The sequence below is a fragment of the Meleagris gallopavo genome, chromosome 1 (genome assembly GCF_000146605.3).
Source record: "Meleagris gallopavo isolate NT-WF06-2002-E0010 breed Aviagen turkey brand Nicholas breeding stock chromosome 1, Turkey_5.1, whole genome shotgun sequence".
Taxonomy (NCBI): domain Eukaryota; kingdom Metazoa; phylum Chordata; class Aves; order Galliformes; family Phasianidae; genus Meleagris; species Meleagris gallopavo.
The window spans coordinates 87491453-87516155 of record NC_015011.2 but is presented as its reverse complement, the minus strand read 5'-3'; the positions used below and the strand labels follow the sequence as shown (position 1 = coordinate 87516155).

General features: G+C 40.1%; 1 protein-coding gene across 1 annotated transcript; it reads right to left on the bottom strand.

Moving 5' to 3' along the window:
• Positions 1-1139: 1139 nt before the first annotated feature.
• PLCXD2 (phosphatidylinositol specific phospholipase C X domain containing 2) lies at positions 1140-24703 on the bottom strand (the record flags this gene model as incomplete). The annotated part of the gene is made up of 4 exons (XM_010721336.2): positions 1140-7068; positions 9345-9586; positions 10725-11185; positions 24688-24703. Coding segments are annotated over 4 exons (882 nt in total), but the record flags the coding sequence as incomplete, so codon positions are not given.

Here is a 24703-nt window from a genome sequence, read left to right as displayed (position 1 = left end):
ACATGTGCCCACACATCTTTGTGTAGCACTTCTGGTAGGCACTAGACTGCAGCACGGACACATGGAAAACAATATTTAGAGTTTAAAAAAAGCAAGCTAGTTAGCCAGTCTTTAATTTATTTAAAAACAAATTATCAATATTCCTTAGAAACCAAGTAGGACACCCTGTTCCTTATAGTACACTTCAGACAGGTTATTAAACTGGAGACTGTTAATCTTGTCTGGCTCATAACAGCATATTGCAAAGTGTAAGACTACAGGTAGGAACAGCAGTGATTAGGCCCTGTACTCTGATATCTACCTCTAAGACTTCAGGATGCATGTAGTACTTACCAGATACCAGCCAACCGTCCAAAGAAAAGGTAATTGGTGTCACCCTCACCCTCCTCCCTCCATTCTTGAAACAAGTAAGCTGAAAGTAACCATAAAGAAGAGTCCCATTGATCCCACTGGGTTATCCAGTATCCAACATTTGGGCTTTGGGAATCATTATCAGTATTTCACTTTCTAATACAGTGTTACCACACAGCTTCATCATTTGTGTATGGCAATAGATGCTGCACAAAGGCATCTACCTGCCTTTCATAAGAGAACTTGACCCATGTAATAGCATACTTTTACCTGTTTGTTCAGGCAGAGATGCATTCATCCATGCATACAGGTGCAAGCATACAGTTTTCTAATCTATTTGCGCTACTTTGACAAACATCCAGCACAGCCTAAAACCAAGCACACTGTTTAGGTCTGCTGCCTAAGGAGTACGAGTGCAGCAAGATCTGGCACCCCCAAAAAACCTTGAGCTTAATAGATTTAGAGTAGGTATTAGAAATTCTTTACTGTGAAGGTGGTGAGACACTGGAATAGGTTGCCCAGTGAGGCTGTGAATGCCTCCTCCCTGGAAGCAGTCAAGGCCAGGCTGGATGGGGCTTTGAGCAATCTGGTCTAGTGGGAGATGTCCCTGCCTATAGCAGGCAGGTTGGAACTAGGTGATCTTGAAGGGCCCTTCTAACACAAACTGTTCTATGATTCTCTCAGTGACACCATTCTGAATTAGAAAAAAAAAATGAAACAAGCCTAATCAATGCAAGTGACTCAATGCAGTTTTCATTTACCAGTCAACAGCACAGAAGACAGTGGGATTATCTCACATGACATTTTTATTTTCAGGATTAAAAACCCCAACGATATAGATGCAGAATAAAGCAGAAACAAACAGATGTCAACCCAAGTTTATCTGCAGTTCAAGTGAGGCATCCTGGTATCACAAGACTGAATTGCACAGACTCAAAGCATGAATGGCCAAAAAGAGAAGAGAAATTGCACAAAATGAATCGCAAGCAATTCTTCTTCACCTGGCTTCCTTTGCCCCTCCCATCGAGGGTATAAACAAAAAATTTCAATTTCAATTACAAAATACATTTGACACTGAGCAAAATTGAAGAGTCAAAATTACTTTGATATAGAATGTATGTTTCTTAAGAATTGAGAATACATTACAGCTGAATTTGAGAGATACAGACAGTAAGTTATCGCAGGTCTACAAAGCATAACAGCAGCACTGTCTCACTGAACGATACAATATGTAAATATTTATAATATAAATATATAATATAAAATATAATTTGATTCAGCAAACAACTAAATTGACAGTGCTATTCCAGGCCTTACAATTAAGAGCTACAGCTTGTTTACAAGATTAAAGACTTGTAGAAAAAGAAAATGTTTACATGAACATACTTCTTCAGTGAGACTCACATTCAGAGGACCTGACTTTTTTAAAATGTAAAATAGAGACTGATTTAACAATCTAACCCAAAGTGCTAGGAAGATTATCATTTACCTACTTACCATTAAGTAGAATGCTACATTCTTACCCACATTAGCCCAGCATACACATTGTTAGCACAAAATCTACTCACTCTCCAGTTTATGCTTGAGTTTTCTACCAGCTTAAGTCAAAACAGATCTATTGCACTTACACTGGTGAGAGCAGGTGCAGCATTTCACTACTGCAGGATAGCTTTTCAAACCTGTATTCAAATAAAGTTTGAAAAGATTTCAACTGAGCAATATTTGTGTGTTTTGACAAAATGCATGGATGTCCATTTCTCTTGGTCCAATCATAGACTTCTTAAAGGCCAAGAGCTGCTATTTGTAAAATAACTAGTAAATGGAGGCCAGTTCAAATATAGAGAAATCCTACCACAGTGCCTTCTGTCAGCAAATTGAAATGGGACTTTTAGAAACATCAACACCCAGCAGCTTTTCACTACTTTGTCAGTGTATGCTTTGGCTACCAGACAGTGGAAGAACTTCAATCATACACCTAGAAGAGCAAGAAATCATCTTCTCTGATAAAAGGACTACATCTTGATATAGTATGAAGTTTGAATACAGTTTTGGGTTAATTCTGGTCTTCACACTGAAGAATTCTCCTGCATTCAAAGCAGCCACCATAAATTACATTTCGTCCCAAGAAGCAGTCCTCGAGTTTTAAGGATGGGAAACAATATACTCAAGTCTACCTGAAAGTCTTAATGAAAGTGCATATGGACTCTAATAAATATTTCATATTCAAGTAATCAAGTCTCACGGGCTCTGTCAACCGACTTTCATATTTAATATACTATAAAACAGAATCACCACAATATTTGAAAAAATACAAAATGAGAACTGCTAATTGTACAATGAACTCCGTATACATGAACTCTGACATCTGAGACGGATACACAAGAAAAATATTTCCAAGCCTTATCCAGATCAGAACAATAGATAAGTACCTTAGCAGACACCCTACTTTGAACCGAAGTTCCTGATCTAAAAAACATCATTACAGCATGAGTGCCTCCTGATTATCAATATTAACTCAGTACCAACACAGCAGAAAACAGGCGTCAGGAGCAGATGATCCCATTCTTCTCAGTCTTCCCTAAAATGTCAGTTCAGTAGAATTACTGATTACAAAGAGGCTGATTACCAAAGATTCTCAGTCTGACACGTGTCACTGATCACCGCACCCCTAAAATGTCCCTCATCAGCACCATCTCCAGCAGTGATTTTCACCATCACAATAAAGCACCTACAAGAAACTCGGATAATGGGAATTTACCTTTTGTTTTTTCAAATTAAAAAAAAGAGCAAACAAAGAACTACAACCTCAGCTCAGATCCCCCTCACCAAACAAAAAAACAACAAACAAGCTAAGTGACTGATAGTCTGAAAATCAAGTTAGTTACAATTCTTAGCTTTCACTTACAATCATATGGTAAGATACTACAACTCCCATGTTCCTGATACTCTTCTCTCTGCTGCTCCCCTCCAGGATGTGCACAGAGGTTCTGTAAGCCTCAGGTGTGCCTGAGGGCTGTACATGGCAGCGCTCAGTGCCAGGAGCACGGGCACATCACCAGTGTGCTCGGCATTCAGCGTATGCACACAAGGAAGAAAAGTGACAGCAATGAAACAGCAAATAAACAATCTATAACAATATACCATATAAATAATTACTCAAGAACACATGTTTCAAGTATTTTGCCTCAAGCAGCTATCAGCATAGACTTTTTATCTCCCAGCATCTACAAAATGACCAAGTACTCAATTACCCACAAAAAGTTTTCAACTTTAACTGTTTAAAAGTGAATTCTACTGCTTTGAGAAGACGCCAGTAAAGCTAATAGCATACTCAACAAATGCAGGTCCGCATCAACCACGCAGATCCCTTGACCTTCTCCTGCACTAACACCAATCTTTATTTCCCTTAAGGTCACACATGGCCTTGCTTCCTGCTTGCTGATGCACACCTGACCCAGCTGCAGCCCACTCAGAGTAAGACTCAGCTGAGTTTCTCAGTAGGAACAGTGCCCACCACCAGCACTCACCAGACCTGCTCCCCACTGCTGCCACAAACCTGACTAAGCACTGCCACACCTTGTGTGGGATGCAGACGCAGCCCACTTACTTTCCTCAGCCTCATTTCCTTGCCAGGTCACCTCTTCTTTGTCATTTCTATACTGCTGGAAAATAAGAGTCCACAGCTCAAAGCCCAAGTTGGAGAGAAGCTCATTATCACAGTGTGTGAGGGTATCTGGATATGCTGTAGGGCAAAGAAAAATAAACCCATTACATGAGCAGCTTTGCTACGGGATATGATGTGTAACAGGAGAAAGGCAGTTCTCGCTGCTTAGGACAGTTTGGAATTATCCTAAGATCAGTTCTAAATCAGTACCGTCCTGAGCATCTCCAGGAGATGTCCTGCAGCAGGCCACTGTACCTGCCAGTCACCAGCTTCCTCCTGAGGTGGTCGAGTTCCTCACAGAATCAGAACTGGCTTTAACTCATCTTAAAGAGGCTTTGAAACAACACAAACCTCTTTAAGACGAGTTTCTCCTCCTACTTTATAATTAATCCTAAAGCTATTTTCCACTTTTTGTTCCTCTGCTAACAACACTCTTAACACTCACACTCTTTTGCTCCATTTCAAGGGGCTAGAGCCAACAGCAAAGTAAAAAAAACAAAAAACAAAAAACAAGTTTGTACTCAAAAATACTTTACCAAAACCCTGAGTTGCAGTCATCGTATCTCTATTTAAATAAATAGAACAGAAAGACCAACAACACAGCCATTACTCTGTACACACTATATAAATATTAGGTAAGCCTGAATAAATCTCTTTTGAGGTAGATATATACAGTATAAAACATAAAGGTCAAATGCAAACATCATACCTATTTCACCTTCTCATCTTGTCTTCTAGCTCTGTAGAGAACACTGCAAACATTTTATTTCTGCCTCATCAGCACCTAATCTAAGTTTTTCTGCTCTAAGATAATTTGTAGCTAGAAGACCACTGAAACAGAATCTGTACATTTAATACTATTACGGAGTTCTGGCTTTGGCCATGCCAGAAATACATTAACAAAACTCAACTGGAAAAAAAGAAAAAACCAGGAATTTTAAATAACTCTGCAAACAAAATAATACAAGTCCTAAAAGTTTAACCAACAAAAAAAAACAGCAATAAAAATCTGCTGCTGGAGTTGTCAAACAAAATTTTAAACTAGAAAGTTGAGCTTAATTACCTCAAGACTGCTTTATTTACTTGGCCCTGCCTCACTAAAGCTCAACAGAAAAAGAGAAAGACTGTAAGACAGAACCTCCCCAACCCCCAAGGAAAAAAAGATTCAACTTAATTCATTTTAGAAGAAATGCAAAGAACTCAAAAAACCATGCAACAAGTAGATAAGATAAATCAGACCACAGCCTGCTCAGAACTTGGCCAAGGTTCACATGGAAGGCTTGCAAACCTTTAGATAAAGTCCTAAGGTCAGAGTTGTGACAAACAAAATGATTTGGGATTTTTCTGTGCTGTCACATCACTGTGGCAGACACAGAATAAGATAAATAATAAATCCAGAGACATTTTTCTTTTGAAAAAATACCCATAAAGATGATTCATTCTTTTATGAATAGATTAATACAAGTTAATAATCACTGAATAATTAATGAACCAACAGCTGGTTTAGGAAAACAACCAAGTAGTATCTGCTCACCAGTCACTTGTGTTGTTTTTTAAACCAAGATAAAATGATCACAGGGCCACTGTTAGCTCATCAATTACGTGCTCAGAAATATCAACGTGATGTCTCTGGCTCAAGTACACAGTCACATTTGTTGTGCATCAACAAAAATGACTCTGACTACACTCAGCTAGCACTGATGTCTGCTAGCCCTTGTGAGTACAGCTTACTTTGTCACAAGTAGATAAAGGTGAGGAAATTCCTTCCACATAACTGTGGGAGTTCTGACTGCAAGCATAGCATTTGAGTCCAGTTTTGGAATTCACTACCACACTGTAAAACTCAGATCCAGTACTCAGATTTCAGTTTTGAGCAGTCTCTCTAAGTACTGTTTTGAATACCACACAAACTCCCAGTTAGCCCGCCTCCTTCCATAGGTCCTTCCATAGGACTATCTGGGTGAGAGACTTTTGCCACAAAACTGGATGAATTGAAAAAAGAAAGTGACCATCAAATCAAAGAAAGGTGGCTGTTTTCTCTTTTGTTTAATTGCCTCACAACAAGAATTCGGAATTGAGAGTTACAATACTGATAATTTAAGGACTGGAATATTCTCCAAATTAGTGTCAAAAGACAGACATATTAAAACACAGCCACAGTAAAGAACTGAAGTAAAATATTTACTTTAGTTTGGAATTTAGAAGGAGAGTTTGGACAGCAAAGAGGCAGTGCGTGCCATGTCTTTGTATCTGGGGTTCAAAGGATACTTAAGATATTAAGAGTGTAGCAACTGCTTCTCCCTGAACAACAGGAGTATTGGTTGTTTTATTTTTCCCCTCCCCGGTTAAGACAGAGGTAGTGTCTGAAACAGCATGATGAGTACAAGAGCAGCATCCAGTGAGATCAGCTATCCCTGAGGTAGCCAAAAACAAAAAAGTCTTGGCTGTAATGGTAAAGCTGCTACAAAGAGATCAGCGATGATCCTTGATTTGACTCCTTGAGTTGAAAAAAAAAAAAAAAATAGCAGGAGGCAGTGAGACACAGTGAGTCTACTCACCAAGGAGATATGTACAGTAACTGGGTACATCTACTTCAGAGGCCAGCCTCTTGTTGGCAGGCAGACAACACTGTGTGCTGCAGATGTGTGCACAACTTAGTCAAACATGCAACCAGAAAAAGACATGCAGCAGCACTCAGCCGGTACTTTGTGTTCCACTCAGATCCACAAAGCCCTAGGAGAAAAGAACCTTCTGTATACAACTTAATTGTTAAACCACATTTCCTCTAGAAAATTTTGTTTTAAATTAACTGATTACAGTAGGTTTCACTTTAAAAAAGTTTAGCACACTTGAAAGATCTTCACTGATAAGTACAAGTGGGACACAGCATTCAGGATTTACTTGAAGAATCATCCTCTTCTAGAAGGAGATCATTTAATGCAATAACTGTAGCAGCAAAATCAACCAGCTCCACAAAGTCGGATGTAATTATGTTAACACCCATAACACCTGGTTTTTGTGCTTTCACCCAATTCAAAATCATGGGCAGGTTCCTAGACAAAAGAGAAAGAAAGAAAATTAAACATTAAAGATACTCTCCTCTACAGGTACTCTGCTTATTTCAAAGAGAGCATGCTGCTTGCAAATTATGTTCTCGTCTGTGATCAGGGCCCAGCTGCCATCAAAAATGCAACCAGAGTGAAAAGAAAACTACTTAACATAGCAAACAGTTGTGAGCTGTCAAACAGAAACATTGGTCAGTCAAACCCAACTAACAGGTACACAAAATGAAATCTGGAAAAAAAGAAACCAGTTTTCCCCTAGAAGATGTGCTTCAGGATGAAATGCTGCATTACATTGGTTTTCATCCTGGCTCAGTTTTGAACAAGTACATGTTGAACTAAAAGCTTTGCATCTCAGATTGGCACAGAACGAAGTTTCATCTGGCACAAGAAGCCCTTGTGCCCATCTCCCCCTTAGGGCAGGCAGGAAAGACAGTTGTGGGCAGTACACACGGCACTTCTACCAAACACCTGACATCCACTCAGAGCAATGGATGGAGGGAAACCCAAGTTGGATCCAGCCCTCAGCACTGTGAAGGCTCAGCATCCCACCATACACTGCTGTAACTAGAAAACAGCAAGGTGTGCCAGGAATTGTTTCAGCTCTCAGTGGGGAGAAGTTTCAGCCATTTCTTGTGCAGACTCCTGACTTGCTGTCTGTCCAAGTTCTTTTGAAGTTCAGTATGCAAGTCTCAGTTTTCAGCACAGAGAAAAATGACTAAATGCATTAGAATTAATTTGTGCCACAGAATGCATATATTCAATGAGAAGATAGCAGACACAGATTGGCTAACGGGACAGGGAGAAAAAAAACAACACATGAAGATCTTCCACAGCTCTTGCTCCAGAAAAAGAAACTTGTCAAGAAAGAGGGAAAAGTAGAGGTGCTGTTCATACCAAGGGGAGACAGACTTTAGTCAGCTGAGTCAGTACTGTACATTTCTCCTCTAACAAGAACTCTAGAATGCTTAAATTGCATGCTCAGGGCAGAATTTCCATACAAGAAAGCAGACATAACTGCAGAAACAGATTTGTTCATGCAGATCAGCTAGCGTGTGCAAATGCACAGGAGCAATCATGTTTTAGCAAACAGTGGCCTCTGTTTTAGGTTTTCCTACAGGTTCCAACAGGTAAATACTAATGATGGGATGGGACAGAAGGAAGCTGAGCAGGGTTTCCAGCCTCTCAGTGGCTAAAAATGCAGGCCTGTACCAGAAATTACTTGAAACAAAGCTACTTGTTTACTCCATTTTTTTAAATTATTCTTTACTAGTTTGAATACTGAAATACAGTATAATCTTGCTAACTTTAACCCCAAGACAAGAGTACATAAAGTATACACTATAGAGGTACAAGTTAGATCTGTGCTCCCTGTTAAATATCCCTACCAACCATACATATTTACATTTATGCAACTTGTGGCATTAAGCACCGGTCCTAAAGCACCTGAGCACCATCTAGTGTTTGATGTTGATCACACACCAGGAAAGGCAAGGAGCAAGCCCAAAGAGGATACATGACTACATTCTCAAACACATTTTGCATTTAATGATCTCTTACTTAATGCCCCTAAACATACGCTTACATGATTTACACTTCACCTGGAATTTCCACACTTCTACAGGCAACTTCTGATTGCTGAACTACAGCACTTGCTCTTTTTAGAAAGGCTTTTAAAGAAAATAAATTACATTGACTTTTGATTCAAAATTATACTCTTATTATAAGATGACTGATGATTTTCCCAAAAAGTAAACACAAACCAGCTGCTACAGATGTGTGTGCTTATCTCACTGCTTAACATTACGAACAGTTGTGGAGATCATCACAGTGAGAGTCACAGAGTCAATTAAGGCAGTTGTGCCTAACTATACAAGTTAATTTAGAATTTAAAAATGTTATAGCCAGATAGTCTCTCAGTGATATCAAAACAGACAAACAATAAGCCAGGAGACTGAGTTCCACCAGGACTGTTAGAATTTAGGTGATCTTTGGCAAATGAGCCCATGTTTTGTGGGATCACACTCCAAAAGCTCCAATTACCAGAAAACATACTTAAAATATCCATCCCATTACTTCTCTATTTTCAATAATTATTGATTTTTTAATGACTGCAAGTATCTCAACCCAGCAACAGCAATGAAGTAGGATTGCATGCTTCCTAAAAGGTCAGTGAGCAAGTCTTACTTTTAGGCAAACATTACAGTTTCTTGCTTAGTCAGTGCCATTTCAACACCAAGAACTGAGAAATCAAGACAAGTCCTTACCTATGAACAAGTGTGTTCTTTAGACCACGGACCAGATGTCGTGCGATAGTTTTTACTCGAGGAGTGAGAATTGCTTGAGAAACATGAAAAGTCCCATAACGACTTCGTTCCTCAAGAGTGGTCTCCAGGAACTGTAAGAGCTTGTGCACGTTGGTCGTATTAGCCCACGGTGCTGGCATTTTATTCCCTGGCCATAGAAAGGGAAATTCTCGATACAAGGGGTAGTGGTAGAAAATAAGAACCTAACAGAAACAAGAAAAAGGAGACAATAATTATAAACTATTCTGTTTAGAAACAGGAAGGAGTACTGGCTTATGCATTATTCCTGGAGCTAGCGCAGCAGTTAGAAAGCAAAGAAATTACTCCTGAGTCATGACTGTCAATAAATTTACTAACAAAGGATGGAGATCATTTCTGTTAGATGTGAGGACAGGATTGCTTTAAGGGTCATCAGTTTAAAGAAAATGAAAGAACGGCCAGGAGCATAGTGAGATGTCAATTCTAAGCAGTCTGCTTAAGAAGCATTTCAGAGCACTGTCAGAAAATATAACCAGTGAAGTTAAAGATTTTAACTATCTTGACACCCCCAACACTTCTGTTAAATGGCTAAAGCACACTGAGCTATCCAGCATTTTAATAACATTCAGTGAGAGAAGAGTGAAATGCTGTTAAAGTCAGTCTTACTTTCAGCAAAACCTTCTCTGAATCAGAAATCAGCATTATATGCCTTGTAAGGTGGTTCTCTGTAAGAGGGTAGTACAAAGATACATCACTGTTATAAATCAATCTTACAAGTGATTCTTTTTTGGACCCTAGCAGACTTGTAAGGCAAAGCAATAATATCACAGAATGGCCTACATTGGAAGGGACCTCAAGTATCAATCTCCATCCCCCCTGCCACAGGCAGGGCACTAATAGTACCAGTTCAGAGGAAATCCTCAAAATCTCATTTAATTTGTAGTTTAAGAATTAAGTGCAGTCATTGAAATCCTGTTCTCTCAGTCTCTCTCTCCCTGTGGGCAAGAGGGATTTAGTTCTGCCACTATAAATGTGGATGGCTGTAAAGGACCTAGAAGCTCCATAGCTTCCTTTAGTCATGAATGACCATACATAATTTAAATACATCAAAATGACGACATTTTATCATATCCTCAACACAAGTCAGCATAACATGCTCTCTCAGAAGAGAAGAACATTGGTAAGGAACACAAAACCCTGAGAATACTGTCATCTAATTATTTAGTGAGTCCCCAGCAAACTTATATTAGCTATCAGTAGTGTCCCTGGGCCAATACCTCAGAGTGAATACTATTCAGCTTATCTATTTAAATCTGAATCTTTTGAGTGTGGAAAAAAAGTTATGGATCATCCTTCCCCCACCTGATGCTTCTTTTCCCACATGTACTGTAACGTCACATATTCTACACACTCAACACAACAAAGTTTGGATCCAAATGCCGAGCGAATCCTGTTGATCAAGAAGAAGTGATGGCTGTCATCCATGGCATAGAAGTGATTGAAATCCAAGAAGATGACTTCTTTGGGGTGTTGCTCAAGAAAGGTATTAATCTCCATTAGTCCATCCCATACTTTGATGCCAAACAATCCGTGTATGAAGTAGATCTCCTGTCCTATTTCCCCAGGCTTGGAAGATACACGGAGATCAAAATAGCGGATCCCACCTTCCAATTGCTCTTTGAAAGTCAGATTTTGAGTTACTGACCATTTCTTCATTATCTTTTTAACCAAAGAAATTCTGGCTAAGCGTTTGATGGCAGTGGCTTGGTCTGGTCCCACGGGAGATTTCTCATCCACCCAGTAGCTGAAAGAATCATGCGATCCTAGAAAATAAAGCCAAGAATAATTAGTTTTCCAAGAACTTGGACTCTCCTCAGCACACAGCCTTGTAAAGTAAAAAAGGCCATACATGCATAGCAGGGCTGGAAAAGAGTTGCACTCAACTCTCTCAGACAATCCTTTTATACTTCATTTTCCCTTTTTTCCTCAACTATACAAAAACAAAGACATAAGGAAAAACTTTTTCTCTCAGAGAGTGGTCAGGCACTGGAATAGCCTCCCCACAGAGGTGGTGGAGTTGCTGATCCTGGCAGTGTTCAAGAGGTGTTTGGATGAGGAGCTACGAGATATGATTTAGAGGCTTGTGATAGCCTGGAAGGATGGTTGGACTAGATGATCTTGTAGGTCTTTTCCAACCTTGTGATTCTATGATTCTATGAAAGAACAGTTCTCAGAGTTTGAACTGTGTTCTTGTGTGAATATCAAAGCACTACAAAAATTACAACCACAAGGAAAATACTCCAAAGCTCTCCTAGAGCCTGATGGATCACTGATTTAAGATGGGACGCCAATTTCACTGAAAGAAAGAAGTCACAGATTTAATTTTCATTCTACCTCATAAATTCAATCATGATGTATTTCAACGTTTCTAGAGCAGGTGTCTTCATTCATGTGATAGACAGAGGGATGTTAACATGCACATACTTCACTAGAATGCTTCACTTTAGCTCCAACATGGTAAATAAATGATCAATAGTTTGGAGAGTGGCTGAAGGACTGGCTGAGCTCAGAAGTAAAACAATTGAGTTCAAGGTAACAGTGATTAAGCCTGAGATTTTCTTTCAATCAAACTGGAGTCTCGTGTTAAACTGGTGTTAGACACTGCTGAACAAACTCAGCTATTTCTCTTCAATCTAGCAGTGACTTCCAGTAGCCTCAAATACAACAAATATAGAATTCAAAAGGAAGACCTGTAATCAAAACTATCAGCACACACTCCTTGAATGTAACATGCACCTTGGCAAAGAAATTGCAGCTGCAATGAGAATTTTTGCTTACTAGAAAAAACTCTGTAATCCAATACACATTTAAAAAAACCTCAGAAGTAATAAACCCCTAAAAAAAAAAGCTTACAAGACAAAAGAAATATCCCTAGTTCAAGTCAGTGTAGAGCTATCATTGAGTAGTGAAATCTCTTCCCTCGATACTGGGACAGTCAAAAGGTAAAGATGGGCAGATGCTGATCTAACACAGACAGAGGATTTCTAGGCATTTCCAACTATTTACATCAGTCACCTGCATTCTGGCCAATAAGCTGCAACTTCTCTTCAAAACTCCATCTAGAAAGTATTACAGAAGCTCTAAACATTTCTGCTTTCCTGTTTATCTTCAGGACAGCAACTTTTCCACAGAGACAAACCCCACCTGCATCCTGCAAGTCCAAAGCTGAACTACAGGGAAGGCATCTTCAACCCCTGCTCACCACAAGCAGCTCTTCCTCCAGCTGCCTGAGGGCTGCCATACCTCACTGCCTGCATCTGCCTCTTCCATCACTGCATGGCCCAGTTTCACCTTCTCCTCACTCCTAAGGCTTTATTTTTTCCAGAACTTTCTTCTCTACTTCACTCTGCAACTCCGTAAAGAAATCCTAATGGAAGTTTTAGATTAAGACAACGGTTGAGTCCACAATCCCCCTTTATCCAAACCTTTTGTGTACAAGTGCTCACCTGAAGGCTCATGCATTTCTTGCCATGCAAGGTCAGAGATGGAAATAAGATTATGATCTCAACTGGATTACCTTGTCAGGGCTTTTTAATCCAGATGGAAGGAAAGACCAAGCAGTAGTACACAACAAGCTTAAATGTTCTCTTCTTTGCACGAACTTCAACTAGTTTGAAAGTTCTGAAAAGGAAAGTTTTGTTTCCAGGGTCTAAAAAAGAATATTTAAATAATTCCTGATCAACTCCTCGTCTATCCTTCCTGGTCTTTGCAAAAGCATGCCTCTTATGTGGCTTTCCCTTCAGTCATGAGGAAGAACAAGTGACAAGTAACAAAAAACTGTTTTTAAAAGCTGTCACAATAAACCACATCAAGAAGCAGCTGTCAGTTCAGGAGCGCTTCTTCCACCCCCAAATATGTAAACCAGAACAAACACTGCATCATTAATACAGGACTAGACATCTAATGAAGACATTTCAGAAGGTGCAGTACAAAGCCTTGCTCATAAAGGAAGCTGCAATTCACAGACGCTGAAGTTTCACACACCTTATAAAGTACAATGAGTCTTTCAGTCCTCTACAATATTTGAAAAGCAGGCTTCATTTGCACAGGGATTATCTTCTGTCCCTTAGTAAGTCACTTAGTAATTTTTTTATTTTTATTTATTTTTTTAAGTTCTCAGTTCATTTTAATTTCTTCTTTTAAGTCTCTGTTAGAATAAAGCCACAAGAAACATTTTCTTTTAATTATAACCAAGACTGTGCAAAGAACTCTGTCTAGAGAAGTCACTTGCTGTTATGGCCTCTCACATAGTGACACTGATACATAACTTAGGAATGAACAGAATTACAACTTTATCTGGCATCAAATATATTGCTGTCAACATTTAAGGATTTGTCTACAAAATCCAAGACAAGAAACAGTTTGTTTTCTTAAGTCTGATAATATATTTCACAGCTACGGAAGCTTCCTTCCATTGCAGATGGCCATATTTAAAACACAGGGAGAGGTACAAAACAGCAAGTTTCTCCTTGTAGTATTGCAAAACAGTTCTATTTAGAGCTGTAGAAAACAACAAAAAAGCTAAATGCACAGAGTGCAGCTTTTTCAACACATACTTTAAGAACTGGGCTCCTCTACAGGGCAGCTATTTAAGGAATTCAAACTGTGTGACATGCTTCTAGCTAGAGAAGATGCTTAAAAATCCTGCATTGCATCAACTGAAGAATCTCAGAAGTGAGACTTCTCATTGACAATGCAGTCAACACATATACAGAATCAAGTAGAATGTGCACTAGAGCATCTGAAAAACAAGCTCTATGTTTCATAGGAGTACTACCTCCCTTACAGTACAGGGTAGTATCATCTGTACTGAGGACAATAAGACACAAGAGGAGTGCAGCCAGATTCCTCAGTGCCATTTACAGAAGGCCAGCCACCAACTGTGAAAGTATCCAGGCCATGTCTGACTGCTTTTAGTTCAATAAGTAAAAAGTGAATCAAAAACCTGAAGCAACATACTGGGGATGCTGGGTGAGAGCTAAGAGATAGGGGAGGATTCACATCATCCACCAAGTCCTTCTCTGATTTAAGATCACTGTGTTACGTTCCCAACTCAGCTACTGACTTTTAATATAGCTTACCTGTGATGTTAAGCTACATGCTAAGCTGACTGCATCATGATGTCAAATTAATCCCTTACTTTCCTTTCTACATCTGAGCCCCATGAAAAACCCAACCATTCTGCAGGGATAGCACGAGCCAGGCTGGTTCCTGACTGAACATTAGGAAACACCAACTCTGCACAGTTTCAAAGGCAAAGGCAAGAGCCTACAACAGATACAAGGAGCACAGCAGCTACTTTTTGTTGGGAGTTCAGCCTGAGAGCTGCTAGCTACATTCTCAACTATAGCCTAATATAACTACATATGAAAATACAGATACTGTAATCGCATACAGTATCAGCAAAGGGAATGGCAGTCACTGACAGCAGAAAAAAAAAACCCACCACAAAACCTCTCATTGTGGCAGAGTGCTGTGCATGAGAAACCCTCTTCAGTCTGTTTCCAACCAAGCAGTATGCATCTCTTCAAGTTACACAGACTCCTTTCTCAAGAAAGCTCAAGTCACATCAGCAAAACATTTCAGATGATACTCAAAATCTCAAAAATAAGATTACACCCTGTTATTGACTCAAATATATTTCTTATACCTGCTGATTGCGAACAAAGCAATCTCAGTCTTTGATTGAAAAGTGAGAAGGCACAGCAGAGCCAAGAAGCCTGTCCACAATTGTCCTTTAGGGGAAGAGAGGCTAGATCCCCTAAATTACCTCAAAGGCATATTCTGCACATGCTGCACGCTGACATGACTCAAGAGGAATCACTGCATGTGACAATGGATAAGTGTTCAGATTGCAGCATCACAGGAAGGGTTGCAGTGACGTAGTACCAATGCTGCACTCATACCTTCCAGAAACCAAAGGCATACCATATAGAAACAAGCTTAAGAAAGAAAGAGCCTGTATATTCAGAAGAAAAAAAAAAAAGGAAATAAAACTTCTGGCAGATCTTACAACAGATTGCAGGCTGCTCTGCTTTAGTTTCATTCCTTTCATATCATAAAGATGGGAAGGTTCAAGTATTAATAAGTGTCTCAGACACTAAACTGCTAAAATGATGGATGGCCTTCTTAATTTCATGCTAGCAAGTGCAACTGTGGATTAACTTTTCATATCTTTAAACCCCTTTTTATTCTCATTACACTAATTTCCCAAGTTAGCTGTATGTTAAATAGATCACTACTCAATTCAATTTGTATGTTAAATAGATTGTATTTGTGTTCAGGATGACTTTTTTTTTTGCTGAAGTGTTTGTGCTAATTGTTAGGAAACAGCATTTTATCAGCACATTTGCAGCAAAGTCTTAACTTTCCAGCATCTCTATTTGTCATGCTACTTGGTCACAGATAGCCTAATTAACCCACGGTGTAGCTCAAACAAACAGTGACATTCATCAACACATTATTAAGCCTTCATTTCAACAATTACTGGTTGTATCTCTTTGCATGATCTTCTTTTATTTCCACATCACTATGTCTCCATGTACAGATGCAGTGCAGGGAAAGGAATCAGCATCACCTTACAAACCCATGACTTGCAAATATACCTTCAAGGGATGTTTGAAGTATGAGTATGGCACACAAAACACAGATCTTTCACTAAAGATCATGCTATGTGCATGCTGCCAATTACTTGAAAACAAGACAAACTTTTTTTTTTTTTTTGAATACAAGCAGTTGAATCAGTAGTTCCCCTGGTTGCAAGGCTGGGGACTAGCCAGATGCAGCAGGTAAAGAAACCTGCAAAAAGCTGGCTAGCCAAGAAACAATAATGAAAGTAAAAGGACAGGAGAGCACGTAGTCATTGAGTTTAACTGAATCAGAGTAATTTGTTTTGATGTCCGCATTAAATAAATATTAACATGATGGAAAACATGATAGCAAATCCCTCATGGAATGTTAAGGATTCCTAAGAGACAAGGTCAACATACTTGTACCAATCCATTAAAGACATTAAAGGGTCATTTATGGGCAAAGAATCGCCCTAACTGTAGTTGATGCCAAGACTTCTTAGAGCAAGCTTTGCTCACTATATGAAGTGCATTCCCCATACATTACAAAGCACCACAGATGACAGAGTAGCAAGTATTACATAGCCAAGACACTTAAGACAGCAACCAAGTTCCAAAAAGGCGGGATGCAAACGCTAGCAAATTAAAGCCCACAAGTGTTCTTCTAAACCAAATGTTCCACATGTGCCAGAATTGAGGGAAAAATGGGATAAACACAAGTGCCTCATGGAGCCTAGAAGTCCTCAGGATTCAGGTCATTAACAATCCAGATTTTCTAATCAAAAGATTAACTTCTTAAAAGCTCTCCACTAATGAAAAACAAATTGAATAGTTCATTTTCATTCGCCAAGCCAAAGGACAAGAGGCAGGAATAACAAGCATCCTATTGAAAGTTATTAACCTAAAACTATTTAGATAAACACATTAATAATTCAATACAATTCTGAAAGAATTCTTTAGGTATTATTAACACTGTTTCATTAGAGAAGAGAGAGCCTAGTAGAGATCAAATCCTCTTAGGAAAACTTCCTCTCCCTGTCAGAGGATTACCGTGACTTCCCCCCAGCCCTTTTGGGGTGGAAGGCGGCTAGGAAGGAACAAATGATGTAAGGAGAGAAAGAGAGAAGTCTGCGTGAGACTGTCACAAACACAATATCACATTACTCTGCTTTTCCTTCAAGCAGGAAGAAATCAATTTGGATTGAATTATCCATTTGGATGGAGTTCTCTCCATTAATTTTTGTACAATTCAACCATGACTTCCCATTTATTACTTCTCTGTAGAGGGAAAGCAGGAAGTGGCAGCACCTCTCCAACATTTCAAAGCCTGAATGGATGCTCTTGCTCTGAAAAGAAAAACTTCAATTAGGTTCCCATATTCCTTTCCTGTGAAAAGTCAGAAATGTGCAGAGCAAGAGCTCTCATTTTCCTTGTGAATTATTTATACTTTCATTATGCAGCCCTTTCAAAATCTTCTCAGGACAGCAAGAAAGACTTCCCCATAGTACTGAAGGGGAGAAACAAACATTAATATTGACACAGAAACTATTTTTCTCTGTTAGTAAAACTTCTCTCAAAAAAACAGTTACGACTAGCTGCTACATGAGATAGAAGACTAAGGCAATGAAGTCACTTGTTATTTCTGAACAGACTAATCCTGAACAGTTTGCATTTACAAATCATATCCAACACCATATTTATGCAGATGTGTTCCACTAATGGTTACGCCCCAATTGATTGGTAGAAGCCAATTAAATTGGAAAGGAAAATAAAGCTTGGTGAATCAAAACATTAATTCTACATTTTCTTCTCTTTGAGCTTTAACCCAACAGATGGCCTTTTCAGCTGATTCAACAATGTCTTTAATTAGGACTCCAAACTTGGCAAAGAAAACGCAGATCCAAAAGCCACTGCTTTTCCTCACAGGAGGCGTGTCCACATGGCACACAAGCTCAAGAACATAGCAACAAGATGACTGCTGCATTAGCAAGTTCAACCACTTGCCTCAGGGTTGAGACATCAAAGATGAAAAAAAACATCACATCTTGTAAGAAGCTCATGGCCTGTTTTCAGATGGACAGGGCTGCTGCTTCATCTTCTGTAAACATCCGAGTTTCAGCTTGGCCTGTTAAACACAAGGTGCCCAAGGGACTTTCGCTAATCACTAAGGACAGCAAAAGTGGCTGGAGCCCATGGCTGAAGAGATGGTAGCAGCCATGTGAGAATCCACCAGCTCAGACACTCTCCACAGGCCCAGCACAGTCTGCCTGAAGCTCTGTTTTCCAGGGCTGATCATTTCATAGGACTTGGATCAGTGAGTTCAAAACCATTAGATTCCTCTGTCAGGGCTTCAGGGCAATCTTATCAGGAGGTGGAAATAGGGACACATTAACATAAGCTTCTGCCACAGTCATACCGACATTCCCACAAACTATGGAAATTTATTCAATTAAAAGTTACAAAGATAGTTAATTAAGAAACTGCATGTGGTAGGGAGAACTAAGCAGCTTCACTAAAGCAGTAACTTGGAGCAGAAGATGAACCTTATCAGTTTTAGGAGGTCAAGGACACCCCTCTCCCCAGATATCAGTGAAAACAGACAAAGACATTTCAACAACTAATTCAGCTTTCCGGTATAGTCCTGTTTTAACCACATTTGAGCCAAGGTTATTCTCTACGTTAACAAAAATGCTTCTGGAAATTTGAAACTCAGCTCTAGCTACCTGCAGCCCAGCATCCTACAGGCAATTCTCTACCAGTCACTCAACCTGGCGCAGACAGGAACTGAGCCACATCTTAATTGCTCTGCATTGCTCTGAAACGACACGTTGGCTATGCTATCACATACATTCACAGGAAATGCTAATATACCAGCTGGGATCCCTGAGCAGTGACAAAAAGTCTCTGTGCCCTGTCAGAAGCAATTACTACAGTGCTGCCCTATTTCTCTCCCGAGAGGCAGATAGCTCACAAACCCACTCCAGCAGCACACCCTGCCTAGCATTACTTACAGCACTGTATGTACTCATATCTGAATAATTTAATTTTTTTTGTGTTTCAAATCAGTCTTAAACATATGAATTTAAACGCAGCTTTCCTGTCAATATTGAAAACGACATTTTACAATCTAGGACAAACATCACTGTGAATTGACTTTCATACCACAATTCAAAGAGAAGCATTTCTGGCGGGAACTAGCTCTCCAAAAAAGTGTTTCCCCCTAACTATCACTACCACCTGAGAAATTTTCCATCAAGTTGGCATGCTGAAGGCACTCAATCATCCTTGCATGAACAGGTATGGGCCAAAATTTGTACTTTATTTATTCTAAGGGGATGAGAGATAGAAGGAATGGAGGAACTAAAGCAGGGGAGGCATTTGGTTGGCTAAGCTGGATTAAAAAGTAGCACCTACAATTATTCTTGATGCTCCTGCAAGATAGGGCTTTCCTACTTTCTCATGTACCAGTAAGTCCCTAACTAATTGATCATAAGTTTCCTCTATGAGAGAAAGAAGAACAGAATTGAGGGAAAAGAAAACCTCTCAGCTAACCATCCTAAATGTGGAACCGATCCAGAGATACAGTCCGATGAAAAACTGCAAGTATGTCTACCTCATGTATCACAGCTCTTGATTATTCAAAGACTGAATAAGCCACTCATGACTAAGGAAATGCGTTATCAGCAAAAGCCAAGGGAAAACAGATTTGTCACTTTTTAGCTCATCACATTTATATCCAGAATGTCTCCAAGAATGGGGCTTCCACCACATCTTTGGGCAACCAGCCCAGTGCCTCACCGCCCTTACTGTAAAAAATAAATAAATAAAAACTTCCATATATGCAATCTAAATCTCCCCTTTTAGTTTGAAGCCATTTCCCCTTGTCCTACCACAACAGACCATGCTAAAGAGTCTGTCCCCTTCTTTCTTAAACCTACCCCTTTCTCCTGCTTTTGAAAACGTATAGGTCAAGAGATGGGTAAGGAAAACATCAGGTTACGCAGTTCCATAAAATTGCTTAAAACAAAAGAGCTTGAGATTAAACTAAATGCTATACAAATAGCACACTGTGCATTATCCTGCTAAGGGTCACATTCACAATCCATGTTCAAGAGCTCATTTTAAACTCGCATTCAAAGAGGATTAGTCCAGAGCATAATTAGGAAAAAACCCTCAAGAGCTTCACATAGTCATAACTTGTTAAAGATAGTATTTTTGACAAAATTAACTGTATGCAATTTGATGGCATTTTGGTTATGTGACATTTTTCAATTTCTCACTGCAAGACTCCTTTCCTCAATCACACCACACCATAAAAATTCACCTTCAGATGGCACTGAGCTGGTTTAGAATGTAGCCCCCAGTTTTTCAAGAAAAGCCCAAATATTAGAACTGATTGTACCCAAGCTTTTGAAGATGACTCCAATTTCTTCAAAGTTTCTCTCTATTTTGAAGCACAGAATTAAATCAGCATGTAAGCACTAAGCAGGTGCACCCAATAGAACACCCATCTTAAACACTACTTGTCATCAGTTGCTTCTCAGGATTGGGCAAATAAAGAATAACGACTTCCTCTCTCCTCAGGAAGCACATTTCACAACACATTCAGAGAAATGGAATTGTTTTGGTTAAAAAAATAATAATAATCCCAGAGGTCACAGCTACCTTTGAAGTTAGTGAAAACTTGCAGCTCCAAAAGCAGAAGTTTGCACCAGATAAAGAACCCTACGCTTCATACGAGAGTTACTTAAATGGTAGCACTTGCAATGCGAGAGACTGGTTTAAATCCAAGTGTTTTGTTGGTTTTCTTTTTTTGGTGTATATTAGCAATTATTTAATTTTGAATAGTCCCAACCTGCAATCTCTTAAAAATACATACATATTTATCTTTAAATGCTGCATGTCCCAAATCAATCATTTCAGGGTTTTGAGTACTGGCTTTATTTAGAGCTAAAACAAGTTCTAGGGCTTCAACTGCTTCAGTGGCACCAATAGCACTGCATCCTCAGTCTTGCATACAACAAGAAATGGGGAGGAAGGAGGAGAAAAAAAAATCCAAAAAACCAATTGATTCCATCATTCCAATGGTGAAAGCAAACATCACAAGAGACAGACAAAAGCAAGCCATACTTGTCATACATGCATACATTACACACAGATCAAAATGTTCCTCATTTGAGCTGATGCCTACATTTCAGATTTCTTGAAGATACTACAGGCTGTCATTGATATTCAGCATCTGTAAACAGATGTCCCAACACCACACTGTTTAGTATAACCCTTTCCTTGCATACTGCTAGTAATATCACCCTGGCTCCCATAAAGGTTGCTTCGTCAACCAAAAAATCCACTTCAGCAGAAAAAAAAATAACTGGACTGTAATTATAAAATAAGATAATATAGTCCCAAAGCATCTACTCATTACACCTTCTTTTCTACTCTCCTCACTCTACTTGCCAGTGTTGGGACCAGTGGTATTTAACATCTTCATAGGTGACATGGACAGTGGAATCAAGTGCACTCTCAGCAAGTTTGCCAAGCTGAGTGATGCAGTTGACACGCTAGAGGGAAGGGATGTTATCCAGAGAGACTTGGACAGGCTTAAGAGGTGGGCCCATGTCAACCTCATTAAGTTCAGCAAGGCCAAGTGCAAGGTCCTGCAGTTGGGTCACAGCAATCCCAAACACAGATACAGGTTAGGCAGAGAATGGCTTGAGCACAGCTTTGAGGAGAAGAGTGGGAGTGTTGGTTGATGAAAGACTCAGCGTGAGCTGGCAATGCGCACTTGCAGCCCAGAAGGCCAACTGTATCCTGGGTTGCATCAAGACAATTGTGACCAGCAGGTCAAGGGAGGTAATTCTGCCCCTCTACTCCACTCATGTGAGACCCCACTGAGAATACTGTGTCCAGTTCCGGGGCCAACAACACAAAAAAGGACACAGAGCTTTTGGAGTGAGTCCAGAGGAAGGCCACAAAGATGATCAGAGGACTAGAGTACCTCTTCTGTGAGGACAAAGTTGGAGCTCTTCAGACTGAGAAGCTCTGAGGAGATCTTATAGCAGCCTTCCAGTACCTGAAGGGGAGCTATGGGAAAGCTGGTGAGGGACATCTAATAATGGCATGTAGTGACAGGGTAAGGGGAAGTGGTTTTAAACTGGAAAAAGAAAGATTTAAATTAGATACTAGAAATTCTTTACTGTGAGGGCAGTGAGACACTGGAGCAGGTTGCCCAGTGAGACTGTAGATGTCCCCTCCCTGGAGGCTCTCAAGATCTGGCTTTGAGCAACATGGTCTAGAGGGAGATGTCCCTGCCAATAGCAGGGAGGTTAGAACTAGATGATCTTAAGGTCCCTCCCAATCCAAACCATTCTATGATCCTATTCATAGGTTACCTGAAGTATATGCAGGAAAGAGATGGGAAGATGCAGTAAAGTCAAATTTCGTGCAGGTATTTTAAAAAATACAAACAACAACCAACACTACTCATTCTAAAAGCAGCATGTCATCACTGAAATAAGAATTCATTAGCTTAGCTCCTCCACTACAAACTTAACTCACTGCCACTGCCCATCACTTAACCTTTCAAAACCAAAGTTCTACATCTACAAAGACATTGTGATGCTCACTTAAATTGAGAATATTTCCTTGCCAGAAGTTTCAAAATCTGCAGCCAGCCAGAACAGCATACAAACATTGAAAAAGTGCAATTTCTTTCTGACCCCCTCTCATTGTTGAAAAGAGCAAAAAACAAAAACAACCATGCATTTGCTACTGTTCAGTGGGGGAAAAAAAAAAAAGTGTCACGGCCTATTAAAACCGCATTTTGAATCGTTCCAACCTTCTACCCCAAGAAATACAGCAGTGGGTGTTGTGGTACTCCACAGGAAGTGCACTTCCCCTTCTCTACATGGGGAGAGAAGTTATCTCTGCTAGGGCAAGGAAAGTCCCTCCATTTGTAAGGAAGCATCTCCCCATGCCTTCTACATGACATGCACCTAAAGGTTTTTGACAATCTAATGCACTATGGTGAAAAATCAAGCTACTATCAGGAAGCCTACCAATAGCAACCAGAGGCCAGCATCAGAACCATCTGCTTACAGTAGTTACCCCTAAGATCTTCTCTCCTGGTACTTAAGAGCAATACTAGATTATTATTTTTTTTGTCATTTAGATTCAAATTCAGCTGTGCTCATAAATAATTTCAGAGGCATCTGTTGTCTTACTCATTTGTCAGTTTATGTATCTAAAGTGAAAGCAATGATGCTTAACAATTTCTTAAACTTGGAGTCATGGGGAGCAACTAGGAGTTACTTATTACTAAACTCATCTGACAAAGAGGGAAGATCTTTTAAGTGGCATCTTCAGCAGTCTTTCTTTCACTCCTGCAACGGATGGAGTTCATATAAGCATTTACTCACAAGTTCTTGGACACCAAACCAAACTTGAACAGCACCTTTAAGGATTCCATCTTCCAAAATTTACGCTTAAATGAGAGTTTGAACTGGAAAAAACTGCTTTGTGGCATGCTACTCCTAGTTAGCTTCCGAGGAGCAAGAGCAACAAGTCATAGTTCAGGGATTAACTGAAGGAAGGGCTATTTAGGGCTATCATCAGCATTAACACATTTAATCCTAAGACGGACCATTCCATTCCAAGCTGAAATTGCCTTGCACAGAAACAAGGCTTTAACTACCTGAAGGGAGGATGTAGTGAGCTGGGGGTCAGCCTCTTATATCACGTAACTAATGATAGGACTAGAGGGAGTGGCCTCAAGCTGTGGAGGGGAGATTCAGGTTGAACATTAGGAAATACTTCTTCTCCAACCATGGTCAGGTGCTGGAATGGGCTGCACAGGGAGGTGGTGGAGTCACTGACCCTGAAGGTGCTAAAGAATGCTTAGATGCCACATTTAGGGACATGGTTTAGAGAGAACTATAGGTGATTGATGCCCCATCCCTGGAGGTGTTCAAGGCCAGGTTGGATGGGGTCCTGGGCAGCCTGGTCTAGTATTAAATGGGGAAGTTGGTGGCCCTGCTTGTGGCAGGGGGGTTGGAGATTCATGATCCTTGAGGTCCCTTCCAACCCTGGCCATTCTGTGGTTCTGTGATAGATGGGATGGTTGGACTGGATGATCTTGTAGGCCTTTTGCACCCTTGGGGATTCTGTGATTCTCAACACAGGCCTTCTGCATGCTTGTTACAGGTCAAGCTAACAAGTACAATCCCAAGCACTGCAAATCCTATCAGAACAACACACATCTAAACACCAGAAAGATTTAGTCTAAATACCTAAAATCCTAGCTATTAACTATAAGGGAACAGATTGCTTTAAACTGACAAATGCTCAAGACACCAGTCATCTTACTTCACGGGGCAAGCAAAGAACAGAAAAGAAAGAACAACATTCCTATGCGTTTTACTACTGCACAAGGCTGAATGACTCAAAGCCAAACCCAGGATGGCAATCCAGCAGGCCGGAAGGCCAACACCTACGGGAACACCCTGACCACTCTTTCCACAGCCCCAGCTACCTGGGCTGGAAGGTCAACCCCACTGCCTGCTCAGGCTGCCCGCGGCCCAAGCCTTCGCTTCAGGCACTAGGTCGACTGACCCCCACCACCTAGGGGACGGCCCATGGGCCCTGTTAGCTCCGAAAACAGCAGCCAGCCTTCCGTCTCCCTCCCTGCCCCGTCTCACCTGGGATGGCCAGGTT